At 29.2% G+C, this 22,546-nt stretch overlaps 1 protein-coding gene and 2 long non-coding RNA genes across 9 annotated transcripts; 1 reads left to right on the top strand and 2 right to left on the bottom strand.

Moving 5' to 3' along the window:
* The first annotated feature begins 1,588 nt into the window (after positions 1-1,588).
* Positions 1,589-3,431, top strand: LOC140174622 (uncharacterized). The gene is made up of 2 exons (XR_011864359.1): positions 1,589-1,665; positions 2,896-3,431. It is a non-coding gene; the product is annotated as an uncharacterized lncRNA (long non-coding RNA).
* A 636-nt stretch (positions 3,432-4,067) lies between these two features.
* On the bottom strand, positions 4,068-10,961 carry LOC112707837 (protein TIFY 8). 6 transcript variants are annotated; one of them, XM_025759825.3, is made up of 7 exons: positions 10,580-10,942; positions 9,519-9,706; positions 8,949-9,394; positions 8,768-8,855; positions 8,411-8,524; positions 4,970-5,180; positions 4,068-4,408 (listed from the first exon to the last, which is right to left on the bottom strand). In XM_025759825.3, the coding sequence occupies exons 1-7, from the start codon at positions 10,800-10,802 to the stop codon at positions 4,311-4,313; spliced, it is 1,368 nt and encodes a 455-aa protein (XP_025615610.1). In that variant the 5' UTR covers positions 10,803-10,942; the 3' UTR covers positions 4,068-4,310. The 6 variants fall into 6 exon arrangements, with proteins under 6 accessions (XP_025615610.1, XP_025615611.1, XP_025615612.1 ...); XM_025759826.3 differs by having other exon boundaries at positions 4,068-4,402; XM_025759827.3 differs by having other exon boundaries at positions 4,068-4,391.
* A 6,733-nt stretch (positions 10,962-17,694) lies between these two features.
* LOC112708471 (uncharacterized) lies at positions 17,695-21,414 on the bottom strand. 2 transcript variants are annotated; one of them, XR_011864900.1, is made up of 4 exons: positions 21,103-21,414; positions 18,341-20,248; positions 18,099-18,238; positions 17,695-18,015 (listed from the first exon to the last, which is right to left on the bottom strand). It is a non-coding gene; the product is annotated as an uncharacterized lncRNA (long non-coding RNA). The 2 variants fall into 2 exon arrangements; XR_003156346.3 differs by having other exon boundaries at positions 18,341-18,545.
* Positions 21,415-22,546: the final 1,132 nt, after the last annotated feature.

Genomic DNA, 22,546 nt, shown 5'->3' with positions numbered 1-22,546 from the left:
AACATAATTAAACTTTATATAAATACAAAAAACCGTCACTTATATTCTAATATTTTTATTAATATTTTATTATAAATATAAATATAGTTTGATTATAATTAGTGTGAATCAAATTTAATTGTATTATGTATAACGTTTTAAATATTGATATCTATGTGTCGCAGCCTCTCAACGTTCTAAGATCCTCTTAGGCACATCGCTATGAGGTTAGGCACGTTCATAGTAAACGACTTTTACTAGGGCTAGACAAACCGAACTTTTGAACATTTCTAAAAGTGCACATTGACTTCATGCATATTTAACAAAGTTTACGTGTCAAATTTCTATGATTAAAAAAAAGTTGATAGTCAAATTAATTTAAAAAAGATACACATTTTTTAAATTCGTTTTTAAAAGGTTTTTTCAATCAAATTGGTAATTTAAAGATTACGAATTAATTATATTTGTCTTTTAATGACTCTATTAACAATTTTCGTTAACAATTGATGATATAAAATGTTAATTGACAACATACATAATACTTGACATGTCTAATTAGACGTTGAATAGATATATTCATGAAAATTTATTAATTAAGTCATTTTTCTCAATTACATAAACTATATTCCTAATATGACCTAGCGATTAATTGATAGATTTTGATAAACATATTTAGTGAGCGTCTAATTGGACATGTTAGGTATCATGTATCCTATCAGTTAACATTCTACATCATTAATTATTGACAAAAATACGGTAAAAAAGTTGAATTTTATCATTTTAAATTTCTGTTATTAATTTTAATAATATATTTATTTTTAAATAATATATGTATGATAAAAAAATATGTTTATTTTTTTGGAGTACAAATTTTATTATTATATTTGTATGTTCATGATTTTAATTATACTTTTAAATACTTTGAATAGATTTATTTTATTACATATAAATATATGTTCTATCACGTAATTAAATAAAGATATATTTTTTAATAAAAAGATTTAATAACCAGATTAACCATTAATTATGTGGGTAAGCAGTGATTCACGCCAAAAAGAGGCATTGGCTATACTATACTGGGAAGAGAGGTTGTGTGGGAGGGCATGGCGATGACGTTAGCGCTTCTTGTCACGAACCCGACGGTGTTTGGAAGGACCAAATCTAGGTGATAAAGTGATAAACAAAGAATGGAAGAGTGGAATGTGCTTCAATTAACGAGAGTGGAGTTTTGATATTTTAAGAATAATAAATTATAAAATAAGCTAACTATGGTTAAGATAAGGACCAATTACAATGTGACACATAATGAATGATAACTTACATGTTATTTTAGAGGGGGTTGGGTAGCATTCACCTAATAGATAATATATTATTAGATACTACTGTATTAATATTTAATTACGTCACCCTTTTATTATTAAATATATGTAAAAATAACGAATGCAATATTAGTAATTTGATAGTAATAATTATCTTATATTCTGATTAAAAATTCTTAAATTGATCAAATATAGTAAAAAACATTTAAAGCACAAAAAAAAAGAAATATACATCAGTTTTTCCTTAATTCTTATTATATATAGTATGTATGTATAGTAGAAATAGATAGCACAAATCTGAGACTTGAGAGGACAATCAATGGCCTCTCAAGAACACAGTCAATGTATAACTTGTAAGTACAAACAGGTCAGAACCTCACTTTTCAATTTGCATCTACACGAATATAGTAATTTTATTTCTCTATTTGGGATTTTACTTGGACATAATTATTTCTCTATTTGTATATATACTTATTTATCACACACAAAAGTTTACACATTCTAAAAATATTTGCTAACCTAAAAATAAGTGATTTTTTATAATTATATATATAAGAAAGATGAAATAGCACAATAATTGAAAGGATGATAAGGATACTGTTAAAAAAAAAGATAAAGTACAATAATCTTAGAAGTTAGAAATTATAAGTAATATGAATAAAATTTTAAGTTTAATTTTATTATCAATAAAAAATTAAAGAAAAAAACCCGTGCACGATTTGTGGTATTAAGATTCCTGGACAAACATGGTAGTGTTAAAAAAAAAAATCTTTCATCTTGTTCATGTTCATGATACTTGTTCTTTGATTTTGACAAAAAGAAATTTCTTTGGTTTTTTTTTTTTTTCCATTATAATCTTAGTATCCACAATATTAGAGGACGAATATATGATAGAACCAATAATATGCGCATAAAATGGGTTTCAAGCATTGTTTATGAAAGATTGTGAGTTATTAGAAGTTATTCATAATCTTTGTCAAGCGTTGCAATGAAAAAACCAAGATATATTAAATTTCATTAATTCTAATTTCTACTACCATATTGGGGGACATTATTCAAAGAAGTTATACTATTATGTGAAAAACATGATGTTAAAGTTCCTTATATGAATGCATTATATATTTTTAGAAAGGTCGAAATCGCAAAATTGTTGACCAAATCTCAATCGAGAATACTGTTGTGTTAACTTATTTATTGATACAATGGATACTCAATTGCAAGAACTTGATAATAAATCAATTTAATGACAGTATAGAAGAATTACTTACTTTTAAGTTAAACTTTAAATCCCAATTATAAATTCTTTTATGTGGTTAAAACAAGTAAGCTCACAAAACGACTTTATCCTTGTGAATAGTTACACATTAGAATATAAGCTCGACATTATGAATTTGATGTTCCTAATCATATTGAATTGAGAAGTCTATCCATAATTCTTATGTAATACAGAAAATCTGTATTATATCTTTTAATTGATTATTTGATTCTCTTGATATTGACTCTCACTTATATAGTTGTATGTGCTGATGGAGAGTGGGAATTCATGGTATGGAATCATGAAAAATCTGGATCTTATACTGTTAAATGTTTTTCGCAGGTTTTCTATAGAGAAGAAGGCTCGGCAGAGGGTCAATTACTCCTCCAGTTTTACGAAAAGCCTCTGGTCAAACTTGGTACCTTGTGGAGTTTATGGAAAGCTAGATATGCTATGATCTTCGTAAGGAGTTAAATGTGGCCACAATCAAAGAGGAGGGGTTATTTTGCAAACAAACCTGAGGTGCATGAGCTTCAGGGATCATCTTTTCTCAGAAAAAGTGCTAATAGATATATGAATCTTATTATGGTACTGATATGTTTTTGGATTGTAGCTTTGTGTAGTGTGTTTTGTTGTGTTATACTCTTGTGCTTGGTCTGATTTGTTGTTTGTTTGAGAGTTTTTTTTTTCTTTCCATGGTGTTCTCCACGAATTAATTGACCCAAATTAATTGTTTGTTTGAGGTTCTATTTTGCCTCTACCCAGTTTTAGGTTTGTTGAGAAGAGATGTATCAAAAAGAACCACCAAAAGATATTTTTCAATTATGAATACAATAATGCTAGGGAACTAAGATGGTTCCAACAAAAAACCAGCCAAATATCTCTGAATAAATCCAAAATCTCTACGTGAATGGTGCTTATACTAAACATTAGGATGTTTCTTTTCTTTGTAAATTAAGATGTTTTAGGCATTTGAAGAGAGAAAGAGGATGAAAAGACGGAAGCTAATTGAATCAGTTTTCGTGATTCACGTTGCAATGATACTGAATGTATTAATAATCAATATTTTAAATCATAAATAAATAAAACTAATTACTATATTTATAATTAATTAAGTTGTTCCATTTTTGACTGATTTGAAGTTGATTCATATACTTTTCCCCATGAATATTATCAAAACAAAATAGAAGAAAATTTGCTAAAAAATTTGACGAATTTTATTATGGATGAATTTGAAGATTTAAAGAAACCTTGCATTCTTCCTCCCTTATAAAGGTAGAACACACAAAGCTATGTAGGTTGAAACGGATCAAGATCAGTCAAACCCTTTGGCGACAAAACTCAAATGTAGGTTGTTCCATCAAAAGATCAAGACTAATAGTTATACTGGTATAGTAACCATAAAATGATGTTCCTACGAAAGACCAGCATCAAGTAACTTTATTCAGATCAATTGATACTAAATTAAACTACACATGCAAGCACTAGTTGAACATAGAGGCGACGAGGCAATCTTAGACAAGAACAAGTCTTCGTTATCTAAAAATTTTTTGTACCAAAATGGAAACCGCAGTACAAGATCCTCTTAATGTTAGAAAAAAAGAAAAAAAAAAGGTTAATAAGTTATAAGATTAGAAGAAAATTGATACCCTAAGAGGATGATACTCAATAGTAATCAGAATAAGAGAAAGCTCTTTCTTAAGCCTTCCAATTAATTAATAGAACATAAACAAACCTTTCAGACTCAAAACTCGGTATCATTGTGCTCTTTTTTTGTCTTCAGATCTGGGTTCAGATGCTTGAACAGGATTTCTTGTATGTTTAGATACAATGCTTCCCTGGTTTGCCACTACAACTAGTTATTTAGCAATACATAACAAAATGATGAACGATTAGAACGACATAAACTCGGCGAATAATGCAATTAACCACCCTGAAACATTGGTTCATGTGCAATTTACAGCTTCTATTAAGGGGTAATTTTGTCAATGATGTAAATGAATACTTTTGGAAAAAGAAAATGTTAACAGAAGTCTTTGGCACTGCTTGATAACTGCATATAAGCCAAAGTTCAGGAAGGTTAATTGCACTTTTCTTGTTCTAGGAAGAGAAACATTATCCCATAAAGTTCATATAGATCATAAGCTAAAAAAGCAATGAGCAAATTTTGAGTTGGTATGAACAAATTCTGAGAAGGAATGCTAATAAATTGGTAAAGCATGAAAATGATTTACAAATAGAACAATTAGACGTCGTTTTATCAATGTAACCATTTACTCGGCTTATTGAGCCAACAGTTAGTTGTTTTATAAGAAGGGATGGGATCAACCTTTGGAGCTCTTATGTTTTTGGGAGTAGAAATTAGAAAGTACTCTTGATGAGAAATCAAAAACATGCAGCTATGTTGGAGGATTACCTGCCGGAGTAGATATTCGATCACCAGGCACAATGGCATGGCTAGAACTTCCAGTAATAGGCAACCTCCCGTGAAGATCATGTGGGATACCCGTGTCGTTCTCTCCACTATGCAAGTTACTATCATTCGCCAGCTTTACAGAAGATTTCGGCGAGAATGCAGTTGACCATGATCCGCCATTTGATCCGGCTAAAGACATTATAACATCTGCCTGCATATATTAGATGAAAACATGAAATCATGTACCCTCATTCTGCATGCATAGAATTTCAGATCCTAAATAATGATATAAATTAAGACTTTTCTATAGTATGCACCTTAAAATTTTCCAAGAACATCATAACTGCTCATTATTTAATATTTAAACACAGCAATAGATTAAAGCATTGGAAAGGACTATACTCTATAGCATCAAGTGATCAATTACGCTGACCAAACCTAACAAGATAAGGCTTAGAATCATTATTGTTTTGTTGTTGTGTTGTATATAGTGTATATACACTATCTATCCACTGTTTTAGTTTGTTACCATGTACAGAAGATTAATAATAAGTTTACAAAGTTTAACATATCCTCACTATATTTTGATTAAAGCAAACAATTAATATCCTAAATATAGATACCAACTAAAACAAAGACAATGAATTTCGTGATGCCCATATTAATATGATAACCAATTTGTCATTTCCATGTCCAGAAAGCCTTTTCCAAAGCAAAGCATGCCCTTTAAGAGTCTCTCATTGTCCGCATCAACGACCTACTAATTTTGATTTTGTAGCAATGTACCTATTTAAGTGGTTTTACAGAAGCTTATTATCATTTTAATTCATTGACACCAATGGTTACACGCAATTTTAAGGTATATTTAGGATATACAACTATATGAATACTAATCATTCTGGTCATAATCAATACTTGAAAACTTTCCAACTAGATATCCAAAAGCACATTTAAAAATAAATAATCACAAAGCACACGTACTTGCTCAATACAACTAATCAAGTAACCAATATTAAGAGATTATCAAAAGAGAAATTTGCTGAAAACCAGCATTGAATGCCAACAGATTTTGAAACTCAAGGCAGTAAATGAGATCCCAAGACGCATTGTAACATCTTGCTGCTAACTTATAATTTCAGGACAGAGATCATACAACATGGCCCAACATTTGCACCAAGAATTAAAATTAACCAAGAAACAAGGTAACATTGGATCTTCTTTAAATTGATGCTATTGAAAGAAAATTTAATGTTTCATCTACAAATCAGAATTTAAGCGCAAGCCTAGCACAATTTATACCACAAAGGCCAACCTTGTAAAAGTTTGATACAACTAGCTATAGCAATAAACTCCAAGTGTTAGCTTTTACTGGAAATATATTTTGGAAAGTAAAAAAAAATATAAAAATGAGTTCTAAAATTTCCATATCTCAGCCATAGAAAAAATGTGGAGAAGATCAAGACAAAAATCCTGAAGAAAATAAAAAGCAGGCAAAAGGGGAACAATAACCAACTTGATCACTATCACAACAAAAGCCACCATTATAGTTTCCCACTACCACTAGGTAGGGTTGACAGCATAATTAAACGATGCCATGGTGTTCTATTGTGAATCACACACCCTTAGGCAAACCACTAAATCTAAATGCTTCTCAAGAGTTTCACCTATTACTTTTCTTGGTATCTTTATTGAACTACCATTCATTTGATGTACTTGGCTTATTCATGCCTCCAAAGCTTCACATGTGATTATACCACTAAAAGCAAGATTCTTTTCCACAATAGGTGGTGCTATCCCAAATCATATATTAACAAAAAACCAGAAACAAGCTATTTCCCCAAAATATAAGGTTGACTAAGGGTGGGTTTGGTAAACCTTATGCTTTTCAAAAGTTGCTTATCTTTCTTGGCTTTCCAAACATAGCTTTTCAAAAATTGCAACAGTTATGTTTGGTAAAAAATAAAAATAAAAGTGGCTTTTAATAAACTTTTAAAGTTACAAAAATAGTGTTCGGTGAAATTACTTTTAATTTTTTGAATTCAATAGTTATAGTCATAAACGTAATAAAGTACATCTGGCTATTTATTAACATATAAGATTATATTAAACTTTTTTTTTGGAAAAGCATAAGCTAGCATTGGAAAAAATCTTTATACGTGCTTTCAAAAGCATCTCTAGCCTTTAAAAACTAAAACACAATCACATTGTATTATTTTATTCAACAAACACAAAGTGAGTGCTTATGCTTCTGAAAAGACAAGCACCTCTCCAATCAGCTTTACCAAAACCACCCTAAATGGATTAATAATAATTACTTTCCTATTACAATTAACTTCTTTAATTTCCCAGTCATCCTGTATTCTGTCATAACAACTGTTGCATGTACTTTAAAAACTATTGTGACAACTAACACCAAAAAATCATTAATTATTTTCTATTATAAAGAGCCAATCAACAGAATATATATTCTGGAATACTAAAAGAGAAGTGCACAAGTTCTCATCAGTAATTGAAAATACACCAATAGTGGTTTCCACCCAAGCACCATAACATAGCAATTGCATTATTAGTTGCTACAAATCCTTTTACATTGCAATTAAAAAGTAAAAACAACTTCAGATTGGTATACTACTTATGTAAACCGACACAGCTCATTATTTTGCACTAGGTACCATAAAGAACTATGACACAAGGTTAAATCAGGCCTTCTCCAAGTCCCATTGATGAAAGAACATATGGTGTTTCATCAACAGCTAAACATACAAGAATTAAGTGCTTTCATCTACTGCTCAGAGTCTATGCCGAAGTCAAGCATAATTTATACAATAATCTTCAAACCTATCCAATTCTTAGCTTTAATTTAACATTAGAAAATTATTTTGGAAAGCCAAAAAGTAATAGGAAGTCCATAAACTCCCAAAAGAAGCAAACAAGTTGGAAAGTACAAGACAAAAGTACGAGGGGAAAGAAAAGACAGAAAGGGGAATAAGACTGATCTTAAACACTACTCCCAACCAACAACAACAACCAATCCTTAACCCATTAGCTAGGCTTGATTACAAGGATCAATCGATACTATCGTGCCCTATTGTGAACCATGTCTATAGACAAAACACTTAAAGCAACTCTAATCTTTTTCACACTAAGCGCTACCCCAAATTACTTCTCAATAAACAATTGACAAGATTTTTCCTACTAGAACTAGATGGGATAGGTAAAATAGATAAAACAGCGTTTTTCATGTTTTATTGTAAGCCATTTCTAAAGACAAACCATTTCAATCTAAATTCTTATAATCAATTTGGCACTCTTCCATTTTGTCCATAAAGCTTAAATCCTATCGTTTACATCTATTTTTCCATCAATTTGTATTATAAGTGCTATACCAACTTTAAACACAGGTATTTTTATATAAAGAGCAGCATATACATTCTGGAATACCAGAAAAAGGTTAGGATAACTGTTCAAATAGAAAATACTGAATAGTGATCTTCCATCTGGGTGCCAAAACTTAAGCAGAGTTGAATCAATGATTGCCACAGAGCTTTTTTCCAGCTGCAATGACAAAGTAAAGCAAACTCTAGCAACTACATTAGAGTGGTATGGTTTCTATGGAAATCAATCCAGTATATCAATACATGTTTCTCAACAAGAATTGGAACAGAAGCATAGTTATCATATAGGAGTTAAATTTTGCTTGAAAAATTGCCAGTCAGCCTAGTTAATTAGAGGCCTTATTTCACTGAAAGTAAACATGTAATAAACAGATATGGCAAGCTACCAATAAGGCAGACCGACCTTGTGAGGGTGGACATCATCGAAAACATGAGCCTGACCCCCGTAAAATATAGTCATCTGGCGGCTGGAAGATTTTTGGCCATGTTGACTGCAACCAATACCAAAATGAACCAAAATCAAGTAGCTTCTCCATTTTGTGAGAGGGACCAAAAGTAGAAAGAACCAAGGTGGAAAGATTTACCTTGGAAGTGTCGATGATTCGGGGTCCACTACATTACTTACAGTCTTTGTCCTGCTTCCACCAAGAAACCCTGCAGATGATGATTTCTCAATGCCCAAAGCAGTTGGGTTTATGGAACTTAAAATGCCAGGGCCCTTAATTCCTGTTCTAGATCCTTCATCAGCAGCTGACTGAGAAATAAATGAAGGACCGGCATTGGCATCCCTCATTTTGTTTGAGGCTATTTGGTGTACAAACGGCGTCAGTTGACCTCCACGCGGGGGATGCTGCATGGAAGGGCCAACATTCATGAGTAAAGATCGTTCCCATTTATTGGCATCAAGCTTGGAACTTGTAGGAGGCTGAAATAGAGAAGCAGACATTGGCTTCAGCGACTGCATACCGAGCAACACTTCATCATCATTTGGCCTTCTAAGCTTCTCTCCTCCGGCAGCACTACGAAGGACCTGTATCAAAATAGAACTTTTAGATATCAATGAGTACAGGAGACAAATCAAGAGCACCTTTTTCTTATTCAGTAATTGTAAACACAGGATAGGAAAAAAGAATTATTCAGAATTTCAATCAAACCTTCATCAAATGAGAGTTTTGAAAGGACTCAGGGACCATTTGGAAGGCATCTCTGGAGGAACCCATAAAAGTAGAATCAGAATTGCTTCTCTTGTTTCCCACTAATCTGTTGCTTATCTCGGTGCCAGAAAAATCACTTCGTGGACCATAGTATGGAACCCCTTCAAGATGATTCCCTACCTGTTTTTCTATCAAATTGATGAGGGGAAATACATTACATTTATAGAAACAAGAACCATTAAAAGATTTCTTTAAGTAAGCAAGCATATCTACTCAATAGTAATGCCTTATAGTTTTCACTATAATTGACAAGACAGAAGTCACAACCATAGTTTCACTCTAATTGTTATTCAAAATGATTGATTAAATTCAGCACTCCAAGATGTAAAATGAAAAAGGTGGCCACTCATTAAGATTATTAGCAAAAACCCAATGAAAAATAACAAATGCAGAAAAATGAAAAAGAGAATCAAGCCCAAAACAATGGTGTAAAGCCATTGGAACAACTCCAACGCAGAATAAACGCTGCCATTAATTAAATTTACATTACCCAAAATTAAAACAAAAAATTAAAAAGCTACTACTATGTTAAGCTAAATACTCTAGACTGAAAGCTTAGGATAATGAAGGAAACAACTATTTAGGGAAAATAAATAAATAGAACAAAAATTCCAAAGACACACAAAAATTATGTTATTAAACCATAAGAATCAACCTACCCTAACACCTGAGAGAGAGAGAGAGAGAGAAATAGAGAGAACAACACCAATGGATGAGAATTGATGCATAGAAACAGATCACAAGTAACAAAACAATGCTCTTCAAAATATTTTTTTTTTCATTTTCAAAAAATAATTTCATAATGCGCTTATGATGAAAAGAAGTTTTTCTTAAATTATTTATTTAAAAGAATTCACTGAAAAGTGTGAACTAAGTATGGAAAAAAGTGGAGTTACCAAGTTAGAAAGAACAAAAAGATTGCATTTTAAGGTTAAACTCAAATGGCGGGTTGGAAGGGGGTACTACTACTAAGTCGGTAACTCGGTGAGTGAGTGACTCACCGGAAGCGATGTCGGAGGCGGCGGAGGAGGAGAAGGGGCCGCGTGCAGCGGCGGAGGAAGAGGAAGGTGAGAGGTCAGTAGAGAGGCGTATATCGTTGTTGGGCTTCATGCCGAGAAAGTCATGGAGAACATGGTGGTGTTGTTTTTGGGTGGTGCTACCACCGCCATTGTTGTTGTTGTGATGATGGTGGTGTTGCTGTGGCTGTGGCTGTGGCTGTGCCATTTCTCTCTCATCAACTCCATCTTCTCATCACCATCATCATCATCATTCAGAGAAAGAGAGAGAACAAGGGGAACAAACACAAACAGGTTAAAAGAGAGAGAGAGAAAGAGAGAGAGAATAAGTGTTTATAGTGTGTCTGTGACACAAAATGTGAGCCAGGATTAAAAAAAATCTAGAAAGAAAAATTAAAAAAAAATTAACTATTTTGTGCTCTAAACACGTATTTTAAAAATATAATAATAATATTTATAAAATATTTTTTACTGTATTTTTAATTTATGTTTTTAAAATATAAATTAGTAAAATTAAAAAAAATAAAAGATTATTAAAATTTGTTATTTTTTATTAAAAATTAGTAATTAATATTTAAAAGAATAAGTTAAAATTAAATTAAGGACTAAAAATAGTTATTAATAACAATAAATTTCAATAATCTTTTCTAATGTTTCTCTAAAAAAATTTTAAAAATAATAAAATATAGAATATTTGTTAACATTGTCTAATTTACTCATGATTGGATAATTTTTATAAATATTCAATGTTTTTTGCAAGTATTTTTGTTATTTTCTTTGCTTTGATAATTTTCTCCACGTTAAAAAATTATTGAAATTTATTTTAAGAATAATGATAATATTATATGATTAGTAAATATTTTTATTTTTTATTAGTACTTGACTAGTAATAATTTATATCTATATTTATAAGAGTTTTACATGTAAAGAATATATAGTTAATATCTATATTTATCTGAATTTACATACATGAATTAATATAATTTATACTCATATTTTTTAGAATTTATATATATAAACTAATAAAATTTATTTGTTAAAAATAATTTAATATTTATATTAGTTAAATAATAACTAAAAATATTAAAAATTATATTATTGATCCTAAGAATTTTTCTTATTTTAATATAGTTAACCTAGTTACAACTTACAAAAAGCAAGAGGTTTCTCACCTTGAAAATAATAAATTTGAAGTTTTTTTTATCTCCTTTTAGTAGCAATTTAGCATCTAATTAGTTAACTAAAGTGGTGTTTAATTTTGAAATAGAATAAGAGATGACATTAAGAATAAAAAATAAATAAAAAATTAATATTTTTATATGTATTTATTAATAAATAAAATATAAAAAATAATAAATTATAAAAGTTTAATTTAATCTTATTTATAAAAAATTTAGAAAAAATATAATAAAAAAATATGATTATAAAAAATTAATAATAATAATAAAATAAAAAATAAAAAATAAATTATACTTTTTATTAATATCTCAAAAAATATGAAATATATTATCTAATATTTTAAAATATGATATTTTATGTTTCAAATATAATTTTATGTTTTAGTTTTTAGTGTTTGTGTCGATAAACAAACGTAACTTGATGGATAAATTTGTTCTTTTTTAATGTTATTAAATTCTTAGAATTTTATGTAGTAAAATAAAATAGATTATGAAAGAGATAGTAATAATTTTTTTTTACTTAAATTAATAGAACTTTTTGAAATAAATTCTCGTTAACAATCAAAATCAGAAGGCGCAAACCAAAAGCAAAATAATACTTTTTTTAATAAAAATTTGTATTTTTTTTTTAAAGATAATAGGTTATATTTCAGTAATTATTGAAAAATGAAATACAAAGATGTTTAAAAACAGGACAGTATAATAAAAGGTGGGGATTTCTCAAAAGCACTACACTGAAGGTATTCATCCAACGGTGCGTGGTCGAAAAACAAAGAAAAAATCTTAAAGAAGAAAGAATGATAAATCAAATTGAATGCAACTAAGAACTTTCCTCATGGATATGACGACTTAAACTGTGAGTTCTTTGGATTTCACTGAGCAACATAGAAGTAGAACCTTTAAAAATTAACTGGTTGCGAACTTTCCAGCAATTCCAGCAAATGATGACAAGCAATTGAGAATTACAGTCAACATTCTTCAACGGGTTAAGTATCTCTGTTGATGCAGTTCACCATGTTCAAAAGTTGTTAGGACTCTGAGGAGGAAAACAATCACAAAAATAATTCTGAGACCATACGTCTTTAATTCTAGAGCAATCGATTAAACAATAAATAACTGTTTCTGTTTCTATTTGTATTTTAATTATTCTAAGAACAAATATGTTAATTAAATTTGTTCAAGAAAAAAATAAATACAAGCTCAATTTAGTCTTCGAAATTAAACACGGTAACTAATATGATTTCGAGTCAAATTTTATTACGATTATGTTAGCTTAGTATTGTGTGACAACAAACTATATTGAATCTATTTCTATATATGAAAATAGAAACCAAAGTGATGAAGATTAATGGTGGTAATTTACCGAGGAGTGATGAACAAAAAATTTGCAAAATAGAATAAAAAAAAGTTCGATACTCAAATAATTATAAGTATAAAAGGTGGTGATGATAGGCATATGCAGGTGCGTATAAGAGACGGAAAATTTTGTACCCAACTTAGTAGGGTGTCCCAAAATAGTCCTTATCATGTTTTTATCTGTATAATAATGGTGTTATGTTACAAAATCATAAATAAAAACAATATGAGGAAGATGAACACGTTAATTATCTTAAACATATGTGTTAGATAAGATTTTAAAGGGCGTGATAATCGAATTAATTATTATAATTCTGAATAGAATTAAACTTTAAAACTATTTTTTTTTTTTAAAATCAACAAAAATATGTATTAAAGAGTTTGAAATGAACAAAAATTTACTCTAAGTTTATAAATATTAAAATACACCTAAAAAAATTAATTTCAATGAACAAAAATATATTCTAAACTTTACAAACACACTAATGACATGACATTTTTGTCCATAAAAATTAATTTTTTTAGTATATTTCGATAATTTTTTATTTTTTATGTGCATTTTGAAAGAAAAAGACAAAAAAAATTTTAATTTTTAATTAAAAAATACATAAATTTTTTACTAATTAAAAATATAAAAATTTTTCTAATCTTCTAAAATACGAGACATTTAAATTTCTTCGTCTAAAATATATAAAGATAAATTAATTTTTCAAAAGAATTTAGATGTCTCGTATTTTAAAAAATAAATAATATTTTTATATTCTCAATTAATCAAGTCTTCAAGATGAAAAATAAAAAATTTAGTTATAATTTACTTGTACGTTTATAGTTTTTCTTATTTTGTTGTTTTTAATAAGGGATTTTTTATCTATCCATCACTGCTTTTAGAATTAATTATCAAAGAAAAAGTATAAGGAGACAATAAAATATTTTTACAATATATACAGTAGAGTTTTAGGGATGTCCGATTCAGTATTAGAGATATAACCATTAATGTTACTTTTTCCCATTAACTGAAACTTTTAGGATAAGTGATATTATGACATGATATCAGAGCTCTAGATCCGAAAGGTCGAGAATTCGATCTTTAGTAAATCCAAAATCAATTTAAGTTTTTGGTTATTCTGAATAGTATGGATGATATTCATTTTTTAACTCATATAACCTGTTATACATATTATACAAATATTTTATTGACTCTCTAAGAGTACTCATTATCAAATGGTCATAGATTTTGAACAAGGATGGAAAGCAACTTGGCTATTACTACGCCAAACGATATCTTATTATATATTATGTTTTTTTTTAAATATATTACATAATCATATATTATATTTTTTAATTAATAGATAATCTATAATATTTAATATATTTTTTATTTTTATTTTATGTTTATTCTTTTTAAATTATTTTTTTAATTCTTCAAAATTATTAAAATAAACATTAAATTTTATCAAACATATATAAAAAGTAAACAAAAATTTTTTATTTATCACAAACTATTTATTTTTTAATTTATATATTTAATAAAAAATTTAAGTTTTTACATATTTATTATATAAAAGAGTAATATTATACATTTAAATTTTTTTATGAACTAAATTTAACTAAGTTAAATAATAAAATTTAGAGTAATATTATTTATAATTAATTTTTATTATTGTTAGATCAATTTATTTAAATTTAATTAATAAAAATATTTAAATATATAATATTTAAAAAAAGTTTAAAATAACCAATTTTAACTTATATTTTTAGAGTATTTGTTAACAAAATTTTTTAAAGAAATTTAAAACTTCCTCTTGATCAAAATATTAAAAGATATCTTTCTCTTGGTCCAATTCTCGATAATGAGAGCATGTTTGTCCGGTATAGTGCTGCATTGTGATAACTAAGTTTGGTTAGTCTAACCATTAAGTATTGAAATTTTTAATTTTATTTTGTGTATATAATAATTTATTGACTAATAATAAATTTTTAAATAAAATTTTGATGTATAATAAATTAATTTTTAATTTATTAAATTAAAAAAAATTACCGTAGAAACTAAACAAGTGTTGCACCATGGTTTTTTTTTTTTTTTTTCTCGAGAGCTGAGAAACTCCGTGGGTTGGGCATGTTGACGTGAGTATGTAATAAATAAACTTGTAATCTTTGTCAGATTTTGTTCTTTGAGAGAGAGAGGGTAATTCTCACATAATTGGAGTAATAATGGGTATTAAATCCACAATTTCAGAACATTAAATTCCGTTAATCCGTTTAGATGTGATTACGTTACTTTTTCTCCTCATTAGTAGCGTATAATTAGCATTACGACATAATAATTATCAAAATCAGCTCTAATCTCACAAAATTTAATATGCAATATAATTTTTGGTCAAATTCTTCTATTATTCACTAACGACATGACACGATAATAGACAGATCAATTCTTGATTGAAAATTGTGATGGACAAATCAGTCTTTATAACTGTTTTAAAAATTATATGGACTTATCAATCTCTATATAGTTATTTTAAAAATGAGATAAACAAATTAATCTTATATCTATTTCGTAAGATAAAAACGTTTACAACGTCTTTTTTTAAAGATATTTTTAATAATTAAAATTTAACACATATAATCGATTAAATTATATTATTTTTGTTAAAATTAAGTCAAACAAATTAATTTAAACAAAAAATGGTAAATCAAATTTTGAATTTATCTAAATTAATGTTATTTTTTTATAAAAAATGACTATAATATTTTTATTATAAAAAATAACTAAATATCCCTATTTTATATATATATATATATATATATATATATTAATTTTAAAAATTCTAAATTCTAGTCATTTACTTTCTCTCATATGATTAGAATTTAAAATTTTCAATATATATATATATATATATATATATATATATATATATATATAACATGGTATTTTAATTGTTTTTTATAATAAGATTATTAAAGTCATTTTTTATAAAAAAAAAATAAATTTAGATTAGTTTAAAATTTGATTTACTATTTTTTTATCAAATTAATTTATCTGACTTAATCTTGACAAAAATAACACAGTTTAATCAATTATATATACTAATTAATACGATTTAATCGATTATATATACTAAATTTTAATTATTAAAAAACATCTTTAAAATAAAATATTTTAAATGTTTTATTTGAGTGACTCCCGTTTCTCAAACGATATCAAATATTATTCTCCCTTATAACTTCCACTCAACTTCAGAGACGCTGTTACCCAATCAATCTCATAAAAGTTTTGTCAACATAACTTTTTTTTCCCCTTCTCTTTAGTCAAAAAGATTATCAAAACTAATCATAAAATATTGAAAGAAACCAACAATACTCACAAATGATTTAAACAAATTTAGCCAACCATATGAATCCCTGTATTTGTATCAAGATAACCAAATTAAATTAAAGTTGTCACCATTTGCCATTTATTTCTTCTCCTTCCTCCATAACCTCTTTCCACTTCTTCATTCCATCTCTTCCTCTTAATGTTAAAACAAACAATTCAAAACCTCATTGCTTTCAATAAATATTACCCATGGGTTCCTTTTGAAATTGTTGGCTTTATTTTTCTTTTCCTTTATTTGGAGCCTTTGATTGGCATTTCTCTAGAATGAGACACACAGAAGCCACCAATTTCTGGCTTTGCACAATGGATTCTAGTGAAATTATTGGGATTATTTTCAAAGGAGGAAAAGAAAATAATTAATAATAAAAAAGAGTGTGAGATATATTTTAGGATTGTTCTAGTGATAAAAAATTTTTTACATGTGTAAGCATTGTAATGTTACTCAATGGAGATAGTTTAAAACAAGGGGTCACAAAATAAATGATGCTATACATCTTAATTGGAAAGTGTATATAAATTAAACTAACAAACGAATTTGTCTAAACTGACATATATTATGAACTTAATGTGGATAAAACTTTTGTTAATTGAAGAGCATTTAAAAATCCTCTCTTTAGACAAAAATGTTATTTGATTTTTTTTTTTTTTAATACTAAGATATTCATAAACGTGTTGTTTTCACAAATAATATCTTAATTCTTAAATCAGTTTCTAAAAATTTTTTTAGTTGGACATTTTAATTCTCAAATAAATTTTAATTATTAAATTAATCTTCATTTTTATTTCGTTAGATCAGTTTCTATATTATATTATTCGTCCATCTAATAAAGAGACTATCTTAAAATTTTAAAATTTTTTAAAACTATTTATGTCTTTATTTAATAATAACATAAACTGATTTGTTTAATTTTTTAATCAAAAATTGATATAAAAATTAATTTATCTAATAAAATAAAAAATAAAGGATTGATTTTGATTAAAATTTATTGAGAATTAAATTATTCGATTAAAAATGTTTAGAGATGGCTTTGAGATATTACTATTTGTTTTGGCTAAGGTTCAAAAAATCGGACCGGTCATCAAACCATTCTAGTCACTGATTTACTGGTTTATTAGTCTAACCGGTTCAACCGATGGTTCAGCTAGAAAAATCGTTTTAGAATAGAATAATAAATAAATTATAAATATACATCTTAAAATATAATTATAGTCTGATATAAATCTTAAAATATCTTCGAAATTTAAAACACTACATAAAATATCATCAACCAAATACATATGATCTTATCAAAATCCAAACTCAAAAGTTAAATAGTAATAAAAGCATATCTAAATATTAAATCACAACTACATGGTTTATCAATCATCAAAATCTGCAAGAACTTATTGCAAATCTGCTTCGGTGGGATGATTTTCACCTTCATTCCCACCCTATTAAGCAGAAGAATCAAGAGATGCAGCATAAAGACCACTACTACTACCGCCACTTTGATATAAATCAGCATCAATTTCACCTAATAAAATAGACATGTTATCATTATATTATAAACTAACAACATTCTAATAAATCATTAGAAACTAAATATACTATACTCACGCAATAAGTCATCTACATTACTAGGAAGATCATGCTCTTTCTCTACAACTTCTTCAGTCACCCAAAAGTCAACTTGACTGATGCTTTCATAATCAATTGGATCATATTGTGTCTTTTGCTTTCTTTTTTCTTTTTCCTTCCTAAAAAGTTAAATACAATATATGAAGATTTAATAATTTACAAATTTGTTATGATAAAGATTACAAATGAAACAATATAGTATTTCATGAAACATATATTACCTGGATTTAAGACGCAAATTATAGGTAACATAAATAATGTCATTCAGTCTATCATACTCCAATCTATTTCTTCTTCTTGTATGAATCTGGTCAAAAAGGCTCCAATTTCTCTCACACCCAAAAGAAGCAGATGCTTGGCTAAGAATGCGAACAGCTATCTTTTGTAAACATGGAGCAGAGCCTCTGAATAACCTCTACCATTTCACTACCAATTATAAAACCATAACATATTAGAAGATATCAATTAAGAATATAGGAGCATAAAACAAGTTACTATTAATTAAACAAATATTCAGCCATATTCTTACTAGACTTAAATTCAGATGCAGCTCGAATAGCTTCTTGTCTATCAAAACTTTTCTTGCGACCTCTATATAAATGTATTTCTTTCATTGCCTGAACTGAATCCAAATTGTTACACTTGCAATACAAGGTAACAAGATCAAGCAAACCTCGCATAACATTAGGTTCTTCTTTATAATTTTCATTAAAAAAGAAGTTAGGATTCAAGAAGTAAGCTGCCGCTGAAGATATTTCTTCAAATACTTGTCCCATCTTGAGTTGATAATATCTGTGTATGGCTGATATGCAGTCTTGGATTGCCTAAACATCTCCTTAATTGCATCTTCTGCCCTTAGCATTCCTTCATAAATATATCCCAAAGATGGTTTGTCATCAGCATCAACAACCCTCAACAAGTAAATCAGAGGGCCCACAAGTTTACATACAGTAAAGCAATCGTCCCAAAATTTTCAGTCCAGAATAATAGCACTCACAGCTCTACCAGTAGCACTCCTTCCTAATTTGTATCAGTGAAAATTGAATCTACAACCAATTGTTGCAACTCTTTTTTACGGTCAAAGATGCTCTTCAATGTAATAAACACAGTTGCAAAAATGGGTTGCACCAGGACGTACAATTTCTCTCCAATGAGGTCTTTGTCTTAGCCAAGATAAGAAAACGGTATGATTGTACACAAATACTATGATCTTTGAAGCACGTGTTGCAAGGTTAGAAATATGCGCCATGCTGCTTATATCTTTTAAAATAAGATTAAGGCAATGAGCAGCACATCGTGACCAATAGATATTATCATATTTTCTATTGATAAGCCTACCAGCAGCAACATAATTGACCGCATTGTCAGTCACAACATGCACAATATTATTTGGGCCAATCCATTCAATTACCTCAGAAAATAAATTACACAAGTGTGAAGCATTTTTTACCATACTGGAAGCATCTACTGATTTCACGAAGCACAAACCTTTAGAACAATATACCAAGAAATTAATTAACGTTCTTTGTCTTTGATCTGTCTAACCATCAGCCATGAGGGTACATCCAGTTTCCTTCCATGCACTCCTATAACTATCAACTAGCATTTGGCTTTCTCTTTTAAGATCAACCTACAAATGAACCCTTAACTTATCATAAGAAGGCCCTTTGTAACCAGGTCCAATACCAGCAACACCATCCAGCATATCTTGAAAATATGGCGACATCACAGCATTAAATAGAATTTTACAATCCAAAAGCCACCGAGCAAATCGTTTATCAACCTCGTGTATTGCCTCTTTGTTTTGCATAACACTTTTAATACTTGGTTGAGTTCCTGAAGTTGTTCTTGGTGCAAACATAGGATGAATGACTGAGGCTTTTTTCTTTGGATCGCCTCCAACTTCTTGCTGATTCGAGGTACACTGCTGTTCCTGTTCTTCTTGAGCTATTGCCTCATCAATTGCATCCTCTACCTCATCACCACCCTCTTCACCAAAACTTACTTTTCTTTTCTTCTTGTTGGTCTAAATATCTTTCAACAAACTTTCCATCTGTTTTTCCACATCACATGGAACTTTAGGACATTTTTTCACATCTCCAGTAATCTTTGCTAGATGTTTCTTCATCCTGTGAATTTCACCTCCATTAAAAACTTGTAGGCAAAATAAATATTGATATTGTGATTTTTCATTCACCATTTGTAGAGCAACATATTTTAAAGCTAAATCTGTTTTTCTCCTAAGGTTATAAGAACCTTGTGACTGACTATCGTTAGCACTACGGGAATTAGGATTAGCAGCATCATTCGGAATAGGAGTATCGGCAGGCATGTTATTATTCACAGAAGCATTGTTATCAGCAGTTGCTTCTTGATTAATACTATCTTCCATAAATAAAATTAATAAAACATATATGAAATTAAAAACAGCCACAGCAATAAACATTAACAATTCTGCCTACACAATGAACATTAACAATTCTACCTACAGCAATTCTGCCTACAGCAATTCAGCCAGTCAACAATTATGCAAAATCGAGTAAGTTTCCAGCATTAACAAAGTACAAAACAGAGTAACAAATTTCAGCTTATTTAGCAAAGGAACGAACAGAAATTGAGCAACAAATTTCAGCTTATTTACAAAATAGAGTAACAAATTTGAGCAAAGGAACGAACAGAAATTGAGCTACAAACAGAAATTGAGCAACAAATTTCAGCTTATTTACAAAAATAGAGTAACAAATTTGAGTAGAGGAACGAACAAAAATTGAGCTACAAACAGAAATTGAGCTGCAAGATACAAGACCAGCCAGTTAAATTTTAGATTATTTATTTCTCACCATAACCAACAAACAGAGGAAATTCACAATTAAACTGAAATCTGAGTTCACAGAGGAAGTCAAAGTTCACAGAGTATCAATTTCACAGAGGAAGTTCACAGAGGCAAAGAACAAAGAAGATGAGCAGAGGACGAGTCACTCACCTGGGGTCGACGAAGGGCTACTGGGGTTGACTGTTGAGGACCGCGCGACGATGAAGACGATGAGAGGACTACTGCCTGCTGATGTTGAGAAGATGAAGACGATGGAGATGGAGAGCTACTGGGTAGGGAACCAGGTGAAGATAAAGGGTTACTTGGGCTGAGGACCAGGCGACGCGGTGGCGCTGATGACCTGAGACCGCGGCGACGAAGGAGGGCGACTGGGCGGCTAGGGTTCACTCTTCTCTTAATGTGAGTTGATTCAAAATCAGATGAATCATGAATGAATGGGGTCGAGGGAAGAAAGGGGGTGGGGTGCTCCATGAGCGGGGTTGGGTCGGGTTTAGGGTTTTTTGAAAAACAATAAAACGGCGTCGTTTATGCAGAACCGGCTGGCCACCGGTTCGGCCCAACCGACCGATTTTTGGCCGGTTCACCAGTTCTTCAACAGTTCTTTCCAGCACGGTTTCTACAGGAGGACCGAACCGTTTGCGTTGTCACTTGCCAGTTCGCGGTTAAACCGGTCGAATCGACCGGTCCGGTCCAATTTTCAGAACCTTGATTTTGGCACTACAACTAACTAAAAAAAATATTTATAAATGTAATATCAAAAATATTATTTAATACAAAAAATATTTATTATATATTTATGTAAATATATATATATAATATAATTTATTTTCAATGTGAATTTTATATTTTAATATATATTCTATATTAATGTCTGATTTTAGTAATTGATTTGGTATACACCTAATATAATTGATGTAATATACTATCTATATCTTTTTGTTTGCCATCATCATCATTATTTTCAATCTATCTATATATAATTATATAATTAATAAGGCTTGGCTTTCATCTTTTTTTTTTTTTTTGGGGTATAAAGTGGTATGGCTTAATTTAACTAAAACTTCAATAAAAAAGTGTACATGTATCCATTCCCATATGTTATACCATGGCCCCGCCATCTTGTCCATTAACGTTTTTTTAGGGTTGCACAATTATTAGAACCTCATCCTCCTTTCTTTATCCTTAGCTATGAGGGGAGCGGGGAATAATGGAAAGATTCTTGAATTGTGTTTGGTTAGTGTATGTGTAGTTGGAAATTATAGTATCTTTTTGGCTTTTTCTTAGCGTGTCCTTACATGAGTCTCATGAGTGATTATGATAACTACTAATCCAAGTTTAATGTAACTGGTTATAGTTGGAAGTTGGCAAATCTTTTAGCTCTTAAATTATATAATAAATAATGGATTTTGCTTATAATAATGAGTGTTTTCAAATTCAATTCGACCCACTTTCAATGTTGGTGGTGGTTCAATCAATCTTTCATAGTCACATAATTGGTGGGTCAGGAGAAAAAAATTGATTGAATAATAGAAAATCATCAATTCAAATAATGTAGTGAAACCACTCACAAAAATATTGTTAAACAATCAATTCT

This window comes from Arachis hypogaea, chromosome 8 (genome assembly GCF_003086295.3).
Source record: "Arachis hypogaea cultivar Tifrunner chromosome 8, arahy.Tifrunner.gnm2.J5K5, whole genome shotgun sequence".
Lineage (NCBI taxonomy): Eukaryota > Viridiplantae > Streptophyta > Magnoliopsida > Fabales > Fabaceae > Arachis > Arachis hypogaea.
This window is presented reverse-complemented; position numbering and strand designations above follow the sequence as displayed.